The 17,402-nt window shown below is 30.2% G+C and overlaps 1 protein-coding gene across 1 annotated transcript; it reads right to left on the reverse strand.

Moving 5' to 3' along the window:
- Positions 1-946: 946 nt before the first annotated feature.
- Positions 947-1,810, reverse strand: LOC110824165 (small polypeptide DEVIL 11-like). The gene has a single exon (XM_022054728.2). The coding sequence runs from the start codon at positions 1,663-1,665 to the stop codon at positions 1,411-1,413; it is 255 nt and encodes an 84-aa protein (XP_021910420.1). The 5' UTR covers positions 1,666-1,810; the 3' UTR covers positions 947-1,410.
- Positions 1,811-17,402: the final 15,592 nt, after the last annotated feature.

Consider the following 17,402-nt stretch of genomic DNA (forward strand, 5'->3'; position numbering starts at 1 on the left):
GAAAAAAGAATTTGATAGTGATATTACTATCAACAACAAACGATAAAATGGCATGTAAGGTCCAAGTGATGTCCACATTTGGTCAAAACTCAATATGTCGTCATTTATATATTGTAACCCGTGCCCAATTTACTCTCAATTTATTTACTTCTAATTACCATTATATTAATAATAATATTATTTTTGTTTTTCTCTAATTTTTTCACAATTGGATAAGATTTTATTGTTACGTGAATCATGCACAATATGGGAAGATAAGGTTTTAATTTTAGACTATTGAATTATCTAATTCAACTCAAAATTAAGTATATTATAAAGATGATTTTGACCGGCATTAAAATTCTTTTAAGCTATTTATTGAATGTACAATTTAATTAATAATGAAAATGATGATTAAATTTAAAGATTCTAAAATGTCATTTTAAATTATATTTTTGTCAAGATACCCTTTAATCCCTTTATACCTCCTAATTGCTATTATATTCGTATTCTTATTATATCAATTTAAACCTTTGTTTAGATTATCAAAATTAAGACTTCAATCTTAAAAATGACGTTTTTATTTGTCCTTTAGAGCATACAAAGAGACTAAAATTATAAAAAAATAAATAAACCCATTTCAACCAAAACAAATCACTATATAATATATAAAAAAAAAAAAATGTGCATATATAATTATACGCGCATATATACATATAGATTTATATAACTGAATTCAACCTCTATGATTTGATTTAAAAAATGAATTAAAAAACCAATAACTTGTCAGCCATAGCTCACCCAGATCCATACTGAGCTCAGCTGCTACAGTTGAATGGAATCTCTCTCTCTCTCTTTCTCTATTCCACACACAAGTTACACAGAAAGTGGAGATCTCAAAAAACAGAAATTCACATCAATTCAATGATTCAAAAAGATCAAACCTTGAACAGATCCAGAAAAAAAATTTGAAAGGAAAATATTTTTGGTTTTTGATTTTCATTATCTATCACATTATATAAAATATTACACTAATTAACATCTCCTTTCTCCTTCAATGGAGATTTATAGCTTCCTCAAAATCAAAACTAAGGAAAACAATCTATCAAGACAGAAGAAGAAAAAAAAAGGTAAAGAAAAATAAAACAAAGAAATCAAATATTTATGTACACGTATATATATAGATGTTCCTTTTCCTCCTCCTGCTTTCCCTTTTCTTCTTCCTGTTTGGATGCCGAGAAAAAAAAAAATCCTACCTGGGTTTGTACTTTTCCTTTTGTATTTTCTCCCGAGACAAACCCAAAAAAGATCTCTTAAAAGGAAACAAGAGATGATCCGGTAACCAAAAAACAGAGGAAACCTTTTTCCTCCTTCAACTTTCTTTCCATTTACCCTCTGTAAATTTTCCTTCACTTTTCCTCCACTTTCTCTTCAAGAATCGCTGTAATCTCTCCAGCAGATAAGCATCGTTATGCATCTCCTCATGATATAGAACCGAGCTCTCTGTTCCTTGACCAACCTGGCACACTTCCTGGTGAAAGAACACCTCCTCTGCGATGAATTCTTCATCAACGAAGACGATGATCGGCAGCTTTTCGACGATCCTTCCTTCTTCGAAAGCTTCCATTTTTCATCGAAGTAGAACTCAGCCGGTGCACTGACACTTGTAGAAAGTGTGGCAGCCATTTTTATACAGAAGAAAAAGCTTGATTTCGCTCCTCAATAGCAGAATTTCTTTTTTTTTTTTTTCTCCTCTAGTTTTTCCTTGATGTGAAAACCAGTGAGGTGGTGGGTGTGAGTTTGTTCCGAGTGAATAAATGTGAACTGATGAGTCACAGGTTAGGGTTAGTATTTATAATGGGATTGAGATTTTTTTATTCTAAAAATTTTATTTTTATTTTAATTTAATCATTTGATATTTAAAGTCATTTTCACTTATTTTTCTTATTTAATTAATGACATCATCCGCACTAAAACTATAACTAAAAGGGGTTCTTTTTTTAAGAAAAAAAATAACTAAAATAGTTAGAAAAAATAAAATTATTGCACTCTTATACTAAAATAATAGAAAATTAATTTTTTTTTTTTTTTTCTAAAGTGCAGATGGATCTGGCAGTGGGTATAATCTGGGCCTTTTTTGCCTCTTGAGGCCCATCAAAATAATTATTAACTTATAATATTATAGACTGACTAGTGACCTACCGCTATAATAATTATTTAAATATTAATTTGGTTAAATAATATATGATTAATTTATAAAATAATATTTTATAACTAATTAAATTTGTAATTTTAATAAAATATTAATATTTTAACTGTTAAATTATTCTTGTAATTGTTAAATATAATTTTATTATGAAAGGTGGATTCCCCCGGAATACATACGTCATGGGGTAGCTTAATTGAGTGAAAGTGGAGAATTTTAATGCACCGAATCTCACTGGGTCATTCTGGGGGCAGTAACTTTAAATTTACTTTTTCACCGATGCGGGCATTCTGCACAAAATCACTCATATATTTGACCAAGATAAATAATAATCTTGAATTTCAAAAAAATAAATAAATTAAATTAAATCTAACTAAAAAATTAATAAAATATGTATACTAAGATCAAATTCCATTAAGTAATAAACTATAATTACTTCTTTCTTAATTGAGTTGGCTGTAATTAATTAATTAATTAATTAGTGGAAGGATGGTTGAGATGAAAGGGAAAAAGATTACAGAGTATCAAAGTTGAGATACTGCTTTTTCCCGGTTACTGTGAGTTGCAGGTAAAAAAGATATTTTGTTCCAACTTCAAGTTTAATCAGACAAAAAGTTCATATTATTAAGTTTTAAAAGATTTGAAAATTAATTTAATCTTTAAATCAACGCTTACTAAGATCATAATTAAAATTAATTAACGATAATAATTTAGCATAATCCAAAATATGATAGATTATTTCCATGCATGCATATTTGTTGATACGGTACTCTCGCTTGCCTCTATGCATCTTGTTTGCCCATTTAAATCCTTACATTTCTTTTTTTTTTTAACTCCTCTCTCTTTCGTGATCACATGTAGTTGATAAAGATGTTTGTTTCCATAAACATGCAATTGAAGTTAAATTTTATGTCATTTACCATAAAATATACGCAATTAAATTAATGGTAATAATTGTTTTAACAGATGTTGGAAGACAACTAATTAATTTGAATTTTTAAATTTTTAATCTTTATTTCTTTTTACTAAATATATTATATATTTATATTATTATTCTAAGTTTTTGTTTTATATAATAAAAATCCTTGTTACCTTTTTGTTTTTTAAAGGTAAAGTTTTTAATTGTACCATAATGATGTTTTAACCCAATTTGCAAATGTTTAATATATAATCTTTTTTTTTTTTTTAATTTATGTGATATTATATGATGATATTGTAAGATTAATTTAAATTATATATGAAAATAACTATAAATTAATCTTATACTGAATCAAATAGAATAAATACGAAAGTGTAACTAAATTTATAATAAATTTTTTTTTACGTAGTAACGTAGATCTTCTAAATTGAAACGTGATCTTTTAACTTTTTTTTTTGTTGATGAGATAACAAAAAAATAAAATTATACGTACAATTTATGAATTATAACTGTTTTTTTATATCGTCAACTTTTATCATTTTTCATTTGATTCATTATAAAATAAAAAATTATAAATATAATATATGCACGTATTAAAAGTTCATACTTAAACTCGATACATTAAGTCACATAATTATCTAACTGTAATTAATTACTTTTAAACATTCATTTTAAATTGATAGACTGTTACGCACACAAAAATTTATATTAAACTCATTTACGAATAAAAAATTCAACAAATATTTCTCATTAATTTAAGTACAAAGATATGTATTAATTATTTATAATATATTGAAATAAATAATTAATTTATCAATTAAAAGAGTCATAATTATTTATAATATTGTTGAAAGAAAATTATATTAAAGGTTAAAAAATAAAATAGCAAATTTGATATGTGAAAATGGTCAACGAGGTGTCTAAATTCAATAGTCATTTGTTGGCTTCAAATTTCAAACACATAAATTATGCACTTCAAAACCCTGTCTCAATTTTACATGATCCGAGGCATGGTGTTTCCAAATTTACCTCATGCCACCAAATTTTATAAGGCTTAATTTCATAAATATATATGTATATACAATTATATTATTTAATCTTATTAAATTTTTTATTTATTTTGATACAAAATTATATATATTAATATTATTTTCAATAATACTCAGAATTCAAACATCTATTTCAAATTAATGCTTGAATAATTATAGAGTAAAAACTCAAGCAATTATTTTAATTATTTTTCGTTTGAAAATTGTTTTGATATTTCAGTTAAAAGAATATATTATTTATAGTGAAATTATAAAATCAAAAAATTTTAGTTTAAGATTCCATACTGTTTTATGTATTTTGTCACGATTATTATCTGGTATTAGCTTAATTGAAATTAGCTTTTAATTCAAAAATTTAAATCATTGATTTGGAATAATTTTATTAGTTAGAATACTAATTACATAAAAAAACGGAAAGGAGGAAGTGGGTTAAAAAGGATTTAGGCAAGTCCCCAAGGGGTTAAAAATTGCGGAAACCAATGCATGGTTTTTATCTTTTTGATTTGACCAACAAACAAAATGTTAATAGGGAGAAACAGAAAGGTGTCAAGTTAACGTAACAAGTAAAAACACCCGCTGTAAATAATAATAATTATCTGTTCCGAAGAAGTAAAAAATTAGCTGTAAAATCAGAATCAGCTTTATATAACTATAAGGTGACGTTTTAATTTATATTTTTTGTAACTATTTTTATAATTATCATTTTTTGGCATAATAAGGATCAGTCTAGTAATAATTTATACCTAAATTAGTAAAAAGTAAAAAAATAGGAATGGAATATAATATATTTTTATAAAAAATAGTAAAAAAATTAGACATTACTAGTAAGTAAAACCATAGAATTTACTGCAGTAACATTTGACCTAAAAACTTTCCAAATACAAATACGAACAAATTGGTGAAATGATTCCGTGGATGTGACCTACCGGTGAATAGAACCAACATGCCCTATCAGATGGCATCAGTTTTTGGGGGGTGGGACCTTGTTTTAATCAAGACGAGATGGGATGACAAACAGTGACATATCAGAGAAGCCAATGATCAAGCAGTGGGCCCTGGTTTTGATCATGGATTTGGTAACCTGATTGGAAAGTTAAAATGCCAATACAGTGATGATTGATGAGAAATTTCATGGAGGGGGTCACATTTTTGTATATTTGCTCTTCATCAACAGTTGTCTGGAAGTCTATCGGATATATAGATATAGATATATATATATATACACATACCAATTCTTTTAATCGAGGAAACTCATGTTTCTTTCTTAAAACCGTTTTTAATTATTATACATATATACATTATGAAATACAAAGTAAGTATAAAAAATAGGTATTCTTATTCTACTTGTAAGGATTCGAAACTAAAAAAAAAAAAAATTCATAAATTTAATACGAAAGCATATAATAGTGTTAGTATTTACATTCTTTATACATAAATATAAATGTCCAATAAGAATACATATATATTTATTTCATAGCAGTTCATAAAAAAAATAAAAAAATATATAAAAATAATAAATAAATATTGTAGTAAGGTTAAGCTCTACTACCTCTTGATAGGATACGAGTGACACCTATTCACAGCCCTTCTGCTGATTAAGATATGGATCTTGGTTTTTTTTTTTACTTAAAATTATTAATAGAAGTGAGTTACACTAACTCAATAAAAATATCACATTACTCACCGATACGGAAATTGAAGGTTGGTAAAAAAAATATAAAACGATTAATGAAACTCTTAATTTAAGTAAGTTCATTTATCATAAAGAAAACTATTTATTACATACTTATCGTTATGAGATTTCCAAAATCAACTTATAAAGATAATAATTCAAATAATATTATGATTTCTTATACAAGTGAGTAAGAACAATAATTTTCTTTTTTATGTGCTTACTGATACCTCTGGGTGTCCATAGGGATGTTCCTTTACGCGTGAACCCAATATCTAAACTTGTCAATTAATCGGCCGTCCCCATACTCCGTCCGGTATAAACGCAAAAAATGCCATCCCTCGATATCCCATTCGGTATGAGGTTGAATCGTGTTGTCTCCATACCCTATCTTGTATGAGTGCCAAAAATATCATCCCTTGATACCCCATCCGGTATGAGGTAACGTTCACGGTAGGGTTCTCTACGTACTCGGTCCGTCCACCATCTCCCAGGATATCCAGTAAGACACCCATTTGTTAATTTACATCATCAATCAATTTCTCATTTGTATATTAATTTCACGTTTTACAATTAACAGTAAATCACGCAAAACAAGTGATATATGTATCAAAGAAATACAACTAAATTATTTAACTATTTCAATATATTATCATGTATTTAAAGCTGTACAAGCAAATAATCAGTTAAATATGACAAATAAATAACAAATCGGATTCGCTTCCATTAGTGACCTGTGATTATTCCCAAAGTTTTTCTAAATTTCACAAAATACCATATTATTGATTATTAAGCTTTAATTTCATAATAGGAAATAGAGTGAGGGATTCTTACTCGAATCGGTATCTGAAACACCGTTCTTTCTACCACGCCTCCTGGCGGTTCTCGGATTTTCTGAATTTTCTTACAGAGATTAAACACGCTCTATGTACCTAAAAAATACCCAAAAAATCCAAAATCGGTGTTAAAAATCTATTTGGCTAATTTCAGAATTCCGGCACGGCGACGGCGGTTTGTCTTGGCCTGGCCGGTTTTGGCCGACTTTACATATATCCCTGCAAAAAATATGTTAGGGAGTCTCGGTTGGTTGAAAAAAATCAAGAACCGAAACATACCAGTTGTGGGGTTTCTGGGTGCAGCAGCTCTGCCGACTCTCCTTCGCGGCTAGGATTCCTCATTCGGTTAACTTGCAGAAAATAGAATGGTAAATGCAACGGTAGAAAAATCGCACGAAACGGGAACCGAAAAGGGGCTCATCGGAGGAGGTTATGGGTTTTGGGCCGTGGTGGCCCCGCCGGGCTTTGCCTGCAGTTTATGGCTCATTTGCCGTTCATTTTACTCCAATATGGCCACAAGAGTGCTTAGAATCGAATTCCGAGAGGTTAGGAGAATTTTTACTTTTTTTGGTGGTCGGATATGGCTCTAGTGCGGCAGTGGTCAGCGGTCGGCTTCCTTCTCTGGCATTTTGTCATTCTTCTCCGGCGGGAGGAGAGAGGACTGGTGGTTAGAGTTCGGGATTTGTGTGATGCAAAATATTTATACCTATTCCGTATTAATCTGAACCGTCCATCGCGATCGATCTTGTCTGTCCGATCGCGCCTAAGGAGGAAATGAATTTAGACCGTTCATCATGTTTGATCTCGACCATTCGATCCCACCTAAGGGAGAAACGAATCTGGACCATTTTACCACATTTGATCTCGACCGTTCGATCACGCCTCAAGAAAAACCAGATCTGGACTGTACATGCGTGCGAGATTAATCCTGGGCTATCTGATTACGGAGCACGCGAATTGCCAGCATGGCCTCCCGCATAGCGCCGACCAGCATGTCTGGCCACGCAGCTCTCTCCGGTTCGTTGAAGTTGCTTACTGGGCGGTCCTAAGTGGTTGAACTTTGCTTATTTGCACTTTGATCCCTTGTTTTCAATGTTTCTTTTAAAAACACTTCCCAAACTCAAATTTTCACCCCTTCTTCCCAAAATTATTTTCAATTTCGTCTTTAATTCATTTTTTCTCAAAAAATCAATCAAATTAAAATAAAATAATTTTTTAATTATTATTATTATTATATATATATATATTCATAATCTAAAAAAATTATCCCGGACTAATTTTTGGGTCCCGGGTGTTACACTACTATTCTAAACAAGTTTTAAGGATCATTTGATTCCCCTCTATCAAACTGGTTTTTCGTTTACATAAATATATTTATTATTTAACGTTAATATATTTCGAATTTACAAAAGTTCTCTTATAGTTTGCATTTACACAATTTAACTCCGATTATTTACTCTTTACTAAAATTAAATTTTTTTTTTTTTGCTTCAGTGATCTATAATAAACAATATATTCATCGATGGTCTATACAAAAATACTATTTAATCATTAAAGAATGTCCTTTATACTTGTTTCAAGTTAAAAAAACTTGCAGTCTTGCATTATTCCTTTGGTCTTAAAATTGTTAGGTCTTGATATGATATTAATTAATTTTAAAAGTAATATATTTTGTTTCTTTTAGAAAACACTCGTCTACTGACTTCCAAGTCTTTTCTAGCATGGATCCAAAGGTTTCTTTAAATAGACAGGATGGAGATTTGTTATTTGATTCCTCTTAACATCGAAGACTTATTGTGAGACTTATATACCTATATTTGACTCGCCTAGATGTCACTTTTATTATGTGTAGGTTGGGCTGATATGTCTCTCAACCTTGTAGTTCTCATTCGCATATTGTTCATTACCTAGTAATATATTTTAAGACAAAAACTGGATATAATCTATTTTCTTTTCTAAGATTCTCATCATCTTAAAGCATTTTTAGATGCCGATTGGGTTGTTTGTTTGGATTTTCAGAAATATATTTTATGTTTTTATTTATTCCTTGATGACTCTATAATTTCGAATTAAGAAACAATCCAAAAATTGTAGGTTCTTAACTAAAGCTAAAAACCGAGTGTTGATGTCTACTATCAATAACTTGATATGGATCCATTAGTTATTTCTTTATTTTAAAATGAATAGTTTATTGCCTACTGTTATTTTTTTTTGTAATAGTTAATGTAACGACCCGAACTCTCATCCAGAATCTTGATCGTACGCACACCATATCATGATGGAATAATCTATAAGAATACTTCGCGCAACAAATTTTAAAATAATAAAAAGTACATCCCTTGTATACTTAACTCAAAACATATAATATACATGAGATATATCTAAACTCTAAAATAAATACTCATTAAAAATAAAATAATTAACATTAAGTACTATTCGAATAAAAATAAAAATTAAACTATATCCTAACAAATCTTTCACTTTTCAAGAGTAGAGTTCTGAATATTATGACTGGAAGAAATGAATAATAAATAAGGTGAGCTTAATATGCTCAGTAAGCATGTAAGTACCAATAAATAAAAGGATAATCTGTCCAAATTGATAAAAAATATAAAACTATTGACGGAGATAGTTCAAAACACATTTATCTTTAATTCAAAAAACACGAGGAATCTACACCTTAATTCATTAACTACCATTATAAATCCATTTTTGTAATACCAGACTCGAAATATGGTTCGGGATCAAATTTTGGTATAAAAAAATAAATAAAAAATTATTTTTAGATCAATTTAACTTAATTTTAGTAAATAATTGAAAAGAAAATATGTTAGGGATGCAATTGAAAGCAATGTTGGAAGAAATTGGTGAAAATTTAAGTTCAGATGGTGTTTTTGAAAGAAAAATTAGAAACAGGGGGTCAAAGTACAAAAAAAAAACTTCGACCACGTAGGATCGCTCAATTAGCAGCACCGACGAATCAGAGCACGCCGTGTGACAAGACACGCTGACATTGGTACCACGAGGGCGATTCTCGTGTCCCAAGATCGGACACCCAAGATTGAACCTGCGCATGTTGACGACCTAAATTCATTTTTCCCTTAGGCGCGATCAGTTGACCGAGATCAATTGCGATGAACGATCCAGATTCGTTTTCTCCTTAGGTGCAATCAGACAAACGAGATCAACTGTGATAAATGATCCAGATCCATGTGGGTTAAGTATAAATAATTCGCGTCACACGGGAACCCAAACCCTAGTCGCTAGTAGGCACCGGAGAAGAAGAACTAGGCATCTGAGAAGGAGGCCGACTGCCGACCGCCACCAAACTGGAGTAACCACTGGCTGCCAAAAAAGATAAAAATTTTTTATACCCGATCGAAATTTGATTCCGAGCACTCTTGTGACCAAATCAGAACAAGAGGGCCAGTAGGTGAGTCGAAAACTACAGGCAAAGTCTGGTAGAGTCGCCACGACCAAAATCCCAAAATCCCTCCGACAAGCCCCTTTCAAATTTTCGTTTCACCCAATTTTTCAATTACTGTGTTCACCATTCTTTTCTGTGCAGGGTAGCCGAAGAAGGAACCTCAGCCGCGAAGGAGGACTGGCGAAGCCGCAACACCCAATTACCCCCCTGCCAGTAGGTTCAGTATTTTTGGTAATTTTTCGGCCAACTAGAGTCTCCTAACGTATTTTTCTGCAGGGATACGTGTAAAACCGACTAAAACCGGTCAAATCGGCCAAAACCAGCCTGTCAGAGGTGAACTGCCGTCATGGGCTGCAAAGCACGGTGGCACAGAACTCCAAAATTGGTCAGAAAGAATTTTAGACACTGATTTTGAATTTTTGGGGTATTTTTAGGTACATGATGAGTATTTTAAATTTTGTAAGAAACATTCAGGGAACCCAGTACCCATTAGGAGGCGTGATAGATAGTGCGACGTCTCGAAACACTAATATGGGTAACAATTCCTCACCCTATTCTCCATTATGGTAAATTAAGGTTTAACGATGTATAATTTTATATTTTTATAAAAATTTAGAAAACTTTAAAAATAATTATAGGTCACTAGTGGAGGCGGAACCAGTTAGTTCATAATTGTCTTGATTTCCTGTTTATTTTTCTGTACTGTCCTACTTACTTGATTTTCATATAGTACATGTTCTTAATTTATAGTTTTAATGGTTTTATCAACTTATCTGATTATTTTAGTTATATACCGTCAGTATGAATGTAATTCAATTGATATTTGAATGTGATATGAGATATTGGTATGCATTTATTAGTTGTTTGTTGATAACAATTTGTAAATGAAAGACTTACTGAGTACCTAGGGAAAGGGCAGACGGACTTGGTACATGGGGAACTCTATTGTGAATGTTACCTCAGTCGGACGAGGCTGAAAAATTCATTATCAGAAAAGTTTAGGAGATTTGGTTCACCTTTATACCAGATGGGGTATCAAGGCGATGAAATGTTTGACACCTATTACCGGACGAGGTATGAGAACGGCTGGTTAATTGTAAAATTAGATATTGGGTTCACGAGTAGAAGAGACATTCTTATGGACCCCTAGGGGTACCAATAAGCAGATAAGAAAGGAAAGTTATTGTCTTTTGTTCTCTTATGCGTTAAAGTGAAAAGTGACATAGATATGGGTCTTCATAGGTTATTTTTGGAAAACTCATTACGGTAAGTATCAAACAAACATCTTCAAATTTAAAGGTATTTAAATAAATCAAGAGCTCTATTAGTTATTTTTCTGATTTTTACCAATCTTCAGTTTTTCATATCTGCGATTAGTGTGATATTCTTATTGGGCTAGTATAACTTACCATTTCATTAACCATTTCAGATTAAGAGGAATAAGATCCAAATATCGATCAGTAAGAGATTTGTGAGTAGTTCACCACCCTTCAAGTGCTTGTAAGTTTATCCTAGGATACTTTTGTATTCGCTCATTTTTTCGTTTTTTTAATTACCGTTTGTCTTTTAGAAGAGATATTTCTATAACCCTAATGGGCATTCTAAATCATTGTGTAAGGAATGTAAACCCTAACTCTATTAATCGCTTCCGCATTTAATTTTATGAATTCATTTCCCTTAAGGTTCCGGGTCTCTATAAATTTATTTAGTAAACATTCAGAACATTATTTCAGTATCATAACTCTATGTATAAACATTTTAATAAATAGCATAATTCAGTATTTAGTATCACAATTTAGATAGTAAGTAGTGCAGTAGATATTAATTCAGTATTTCAGTATCATAAACGTTACTCATGACTTTCTATTTATTCATATCAGTTTATATGTTATTAAAATAGTTTCACTGTGCGATGTCATTTCTGCCGGTATCAACGAGAGCAGTAAAGATCACTTCTACCACGTGAATACGTTACAATTCAGTTCACAGTTCACAATTTACAGTACACAGTATACAGTCCATAGTTTTTATTGCTTCGCCACGTCTAGTTAAAGTCGTATATACGGGTTGGGTTCACCACAGTCACATGCCAAAAGACTACACACAAACCCACCCCTCGGTGATACCGGTTAAATGAATTTTTTAAAAATATTTTTAAATATTTTAATTGACTAATAAATTTCTTAATTTTTACTATTTAATTTATTTTATACCTATAACACGTATTTTGTAACTATTCATCACCCTAAACTCTTCTATATATCTTTAATATACTCCTAATTACATAGCAATCAGTACATATACGAATTCAGTTACCAAAACATAATAAAACAATTCATCAGCAATTTCAGTAGTAAATATAAATAAGAACACAATAATCAATAGTAAATTTTTATTGGAATCATGTGCCTAATTATCAATTACTAAATGTCATAATTTTAATATATTGGAAAGATTAAAGTATATTTGTAAGCGCTTATGCACTTACCTGATTTTCATTCGCGGATCTACTTCGTAGAAGAGTTCTTGAATGCCAAATACAATCATGCATAATCATTGAAAAGACGTGCCGTTACACACCTCCACACGATGTCACTAGAGCGTACATGTGCCACCATCGAAAATCGTCATGGGCTGCCGTCGGACCACTGTGTGCTGCCACAACTGATCGAAACTCATCGCAGAACGCATTGCACGCTCAAATTTGATGTAGATCAAGTGAAATTGTGCCAGAAAATGGTGCGGATGCGCAAAATTGTGTTTTGCCTGCCGCGCTCTGATCTCCTTCTCTAGTGTTACTCCATCGCGTGCAACTCCTCTTCCTCTCTCCTTATTCTTGCTTCGCCGCAGATCGGGAATGATCTGGGCATGCCACCGCCGCTGCCATCTTCTTATTCTTCTTCTTATTCTTCCTTCCTTTTCTCTCTCTTTCTCTTTTCTACATTTCTTTCTCTACCTAATCCATATCTCTTCTTCTTATAGGTGGGAACAAGAAGATTCCTCCACGCCTCGTCTCCTCAATCTCCGGCGAGTTTCAAAGGCGTGTACGCCTCCTCTTCTTCTCCTTCTTTTAGAGGTGTGTTCGCTTCTGCAACCCCCCCCCCATCATTTTGATGCTCTCAAAATGATGTCATTTTTACCTCCTTCTCTTTTTCTTTTCTTCAAATCAAAATGATATTATTTTTGGGGTTTTCCAAAATGACGTCGTTTTGACTTCTCCTACTTTTAAGAAACAGATGAGTTGAATTTTATTTTTCTTGGGGCAGGGTGTTACAGTTAAGCAATCATTCATATCACTTTAATATGATGTTCCATGAACAAATGAAGCACATTAAATTTATCTATCATTTTGTTGGTGTACATATCACTCAAGATCTAATCAAGCTCATGTATATTCATTTACAGTATCAACTCATTGATATTTTTACTAAAACTCTTCATTTTTATGTATTAATTCTTTTATTACTCAATATGACTGTCAAATATATATATTGTCTATCTTAAAAAAAAATATTAGACACATGTTAATATTATTTACATTTAATGATTAGTGTAAATGTTAGGCTTATATTGTTAAGTAGGGGATGCTGTGTATGTACTTATGCATTGAATGAAAAACATATTCTTTTTTTAAAAAAAAAATCATAATAAATGTTAATGATAAATAAGTATCTAGTAAAAATTTCTAGTTGAATGCAATTAAAAAGTACACTAAGTATTTAATTACACAAAATAAGATATTAAATAATCAATTATATATTTGTGCAAAAGCTAGAGCATTTAAAATGTATTTAGTCAAAATTAAAAATTTGTAGCTAATTATATGTGTATGTGTATATATGTATATATATATATATATATATATATATATATATATATATATAGTCATTACTTAACCGTATCTAGCTTTTCCCGAGCAAAAATTAAGAAGAAAAATCTTAGGAGTAAATGAATTTTGTGTTTTTTTTTTCCTTCAAATGTACCAAATGTGTCCCTAGAGAATGTATTAGTGTCGACGAGTCTTGTTTACTCGATCTCCCTAATGATTTATGTCTGATTAATTGCATTTAGGCATTATATATACACAAACACACACATGCACACACCATTTTTGAGGAATTCTATTAGGTTTTTTTCTTTTTTACTTTGAAAAACTACTAAAGATTCATTTGATGGTATATGGTTTCTTTGTTTGCGCGATTTGTAGCTAGCTTGTCTTAGACTACCTTCTATGAACTAATTAAATGTTGTTAATTATTAGAGTCAACATATATATACATATATGTATAGTATGTATTAGCTTTGTCTCTTAACCAAAATCCTATATGACTATCTTCCATGAACCAATAATTATCAAACATTAAACAATTCCCTTTTAGTTTATATTAACATGACAAATACTGCAAAAATGATGAGAAGCAGCTCCCTTCAAACATGCTATTGTCATTAGATAAACACACACCATATATGTGTGTGTGTGTATATACGTACATAGTAAAATTGGATTTCATGGTAATTCTTTTGAGAAACTTTATATTAATAAAAGTTATTAATTATAATATAAAAACATATTTTATAATTAATTATGCTTCTAACTGTATATAATATATTTGATTATAAGAGAAACACGAGCTCTTATTAAAAAACACATCTATATATATTATAGATTTAATATAATATTTGTTTGTTTAGCATTTTCTTTTAATAATTAGCTGAACTTGACTAGTCAAGTTATATATATATATATACTACGAACAAACCACATGATTAACACATTAAAGGGAGCTAACTTGAGAATCACAAAGCAATTTGAGATCATGGGTCGGTTTAATCAATTTCTTAATCAATATTAATTAAACTATAGTTAGTGTATATTATTATTATTCGATATATACCATATGTACGCATGTATTGACTGGTTGTGGCCCATTTGTTTTTTATAAACCAAAGCGTGAGGCCACTATGCTACCTACTTGGACACACGCCATTACTATATTATTGCTCCCTCTTAAGGCTGTATATTTGTATATAGGCAAAAACTCTTTGAAAAACCCACCCAACTGCCATATTTGTGTATGTACATATATACTTATAGTTTCTAGATAGTTCATGCATGAATGTAGAATTTACATAGGTGAACGTATGTAGGCAAAAACTCTTTGGTGTTTGGATTGTTCTCCTTTTCTTGGACATTTTATAATTGCTTAATTAGCAAAAAAACATCTACTAAACCCAACAAACCCTTCAAGAAGAAGCAGAAAATTTTCTTGATCCCCATTAGTCATGAATTTGATATTGCTTATATTTTACCTAAATAATTATTCTTTATAATATATGTGTATATGTGTGTGTCTTTATGTGTATAGACATGGTCAAAATATTCATGGGATGGTTTTCCTTGGTTACTTCAAAAAATCCACTCCAATTGCTTACTTTACATTTTAAAACAAACTGACTGATTAAATAGCTAGTACAAATCCAAGATCATCTTTCATGAACAGAAAAAAAGGTATATAATACCTATATATATATATATATGTATATTCAAGGAACATTGCATGTTCTAGCTTCATGGACTGGAAAGTTGAAAAACCAGAAAGAATCAAAATTTGTCTCTTTATTTGTGCCCACGAAATCTTAAAAATCATGGCCTTCACAATTTTATTTTATTTATTTGATTTTATGAAATATTTTATAGTCAAAACAGTTCCCTTGTAGTATGCTATAATTAGGAGCTTAGGCTAATTATTTCCTTCACTTAATTACCCTAAAAAAATACTTTTCATTTCATTAATTATAATCGACAATTAATTTTTTTGAGATTTGGGCTTGCTAATTGGGCCATTAGAATTGTTTTTTATAAAGTCTGCGCAGAAAGTATACATGTTGGTCATAAGGCTGTTAAAATAGGAACAAAAAAGAACAGAGAATATATCTAAACATGTCAATATCCAAATATATATATACATAAGTATGTATACAGGCTATTATATACACAGACTGGTAAATGGTAATAGATAGAAGGAGATGATCTGATTATATAAGATTCTGACATATCCGTCGTCACCCATATCTTCATTTGTTTGATATACACACACACATATATATGGAAAATAAAGATATTGTCTCAGATTTATATGTTTGTGCTCTTCTGGTTATTTAATATATACTTTTAAAAAAGAAAAAATGGAACATGGCAGTAGTTTTTATAATTATTAGCATACAATAACATGCCAGTGGTTAGTTAATTTGAAGAATCATTTGATATTTTTAAAAATTACTTAATTATTTAAAAATATACGAAAAGTTCATCATATAATCATAATTAATGAAATTATATATATATATATATATATTTCATTATCATATAATACTAGAAAAACTTTATTCATTAACGTTGGTTTTGTTGCTTCATTAATCATATACAATATTTCGTATATATAATCCTCAATATGTATTAGTTATTATAATGTTAACTTGTACAGTATAATTTCAAATATTATATATATGTACTTATATATTTTTCTTGTTTCCAACATAGAACAGACAAGATATTTTCTTGCTTGATACCAAAATAGATTTGTTATTTAATTAATTAACACTATTAATATACATACCTTCACTTGCAAATCCATGAACCCTCCAACCACCACCAACGGCAGCCGCTCAAACCTTCGGCAAACTAAAGCTTCCCTATCACTCATGAAACGAAGAGTCAAACAAATTCTAATGCACTCCACATGAAGGCTGAGAATTATATGAATGCTGTGTTAAATAAATTTGCACGTTTTTAACCTGTTTTTTTTTTCCTTGTAGGTTTGTTAGTTAATTTGTTTAATAATTTTATTTATTATCTATGAAACTTATAAATGTTGAGCTTAGTTTACAAAAATTTATTAAGTAATGATTATTTTTGTGCTATTATTTATTAAATATTTATTTATTTAAAGATTTACTAATTAGTTGAATAAAATATATCAGTATCTATTTCTTCACATATGAGTTTAATTTTATTTTTACTCTCTTTTAGTTCCAATAGCAGCATAGGAACAAGTTTTTTTTTTAAAAAAAGAGGAGAGGGGGAGAGGGTAAAAAGAGCGAAAGACGTGAATCAAAATTAAAAGTGAGAGTCCGCGAACAAAAAAAAGTAACCAAAATGACGTTCTCTTTCATCTCCCTTTACAACTATGACTTCAGATACTAATTTTGAGCAGCTTGTAATCCCTAGGTTTAATAACCATTATGACCATTGGAGTATATTAATGAAAATTTTCTTATGGTCTAAAGAGTATTAGTAGGTTGTGGAATGAAGAA

The sequence above is a fragment of the Carica papaya genome, chromosome 2 (genome assembly GCF_054855325.1).
Source record: "Carica papaya isolate Zhongbai chromosome 2, ASM5485532v1, whole genome shotgun sequence".
In the NCBI taxonomy this organism is placed as follows: domain Eukaryota; kingdom Viridiplantae; phylum Streptophyta; class Magnoliopsida; order Brassicales; family Caricaceae; genus Carica; species Carica papaya.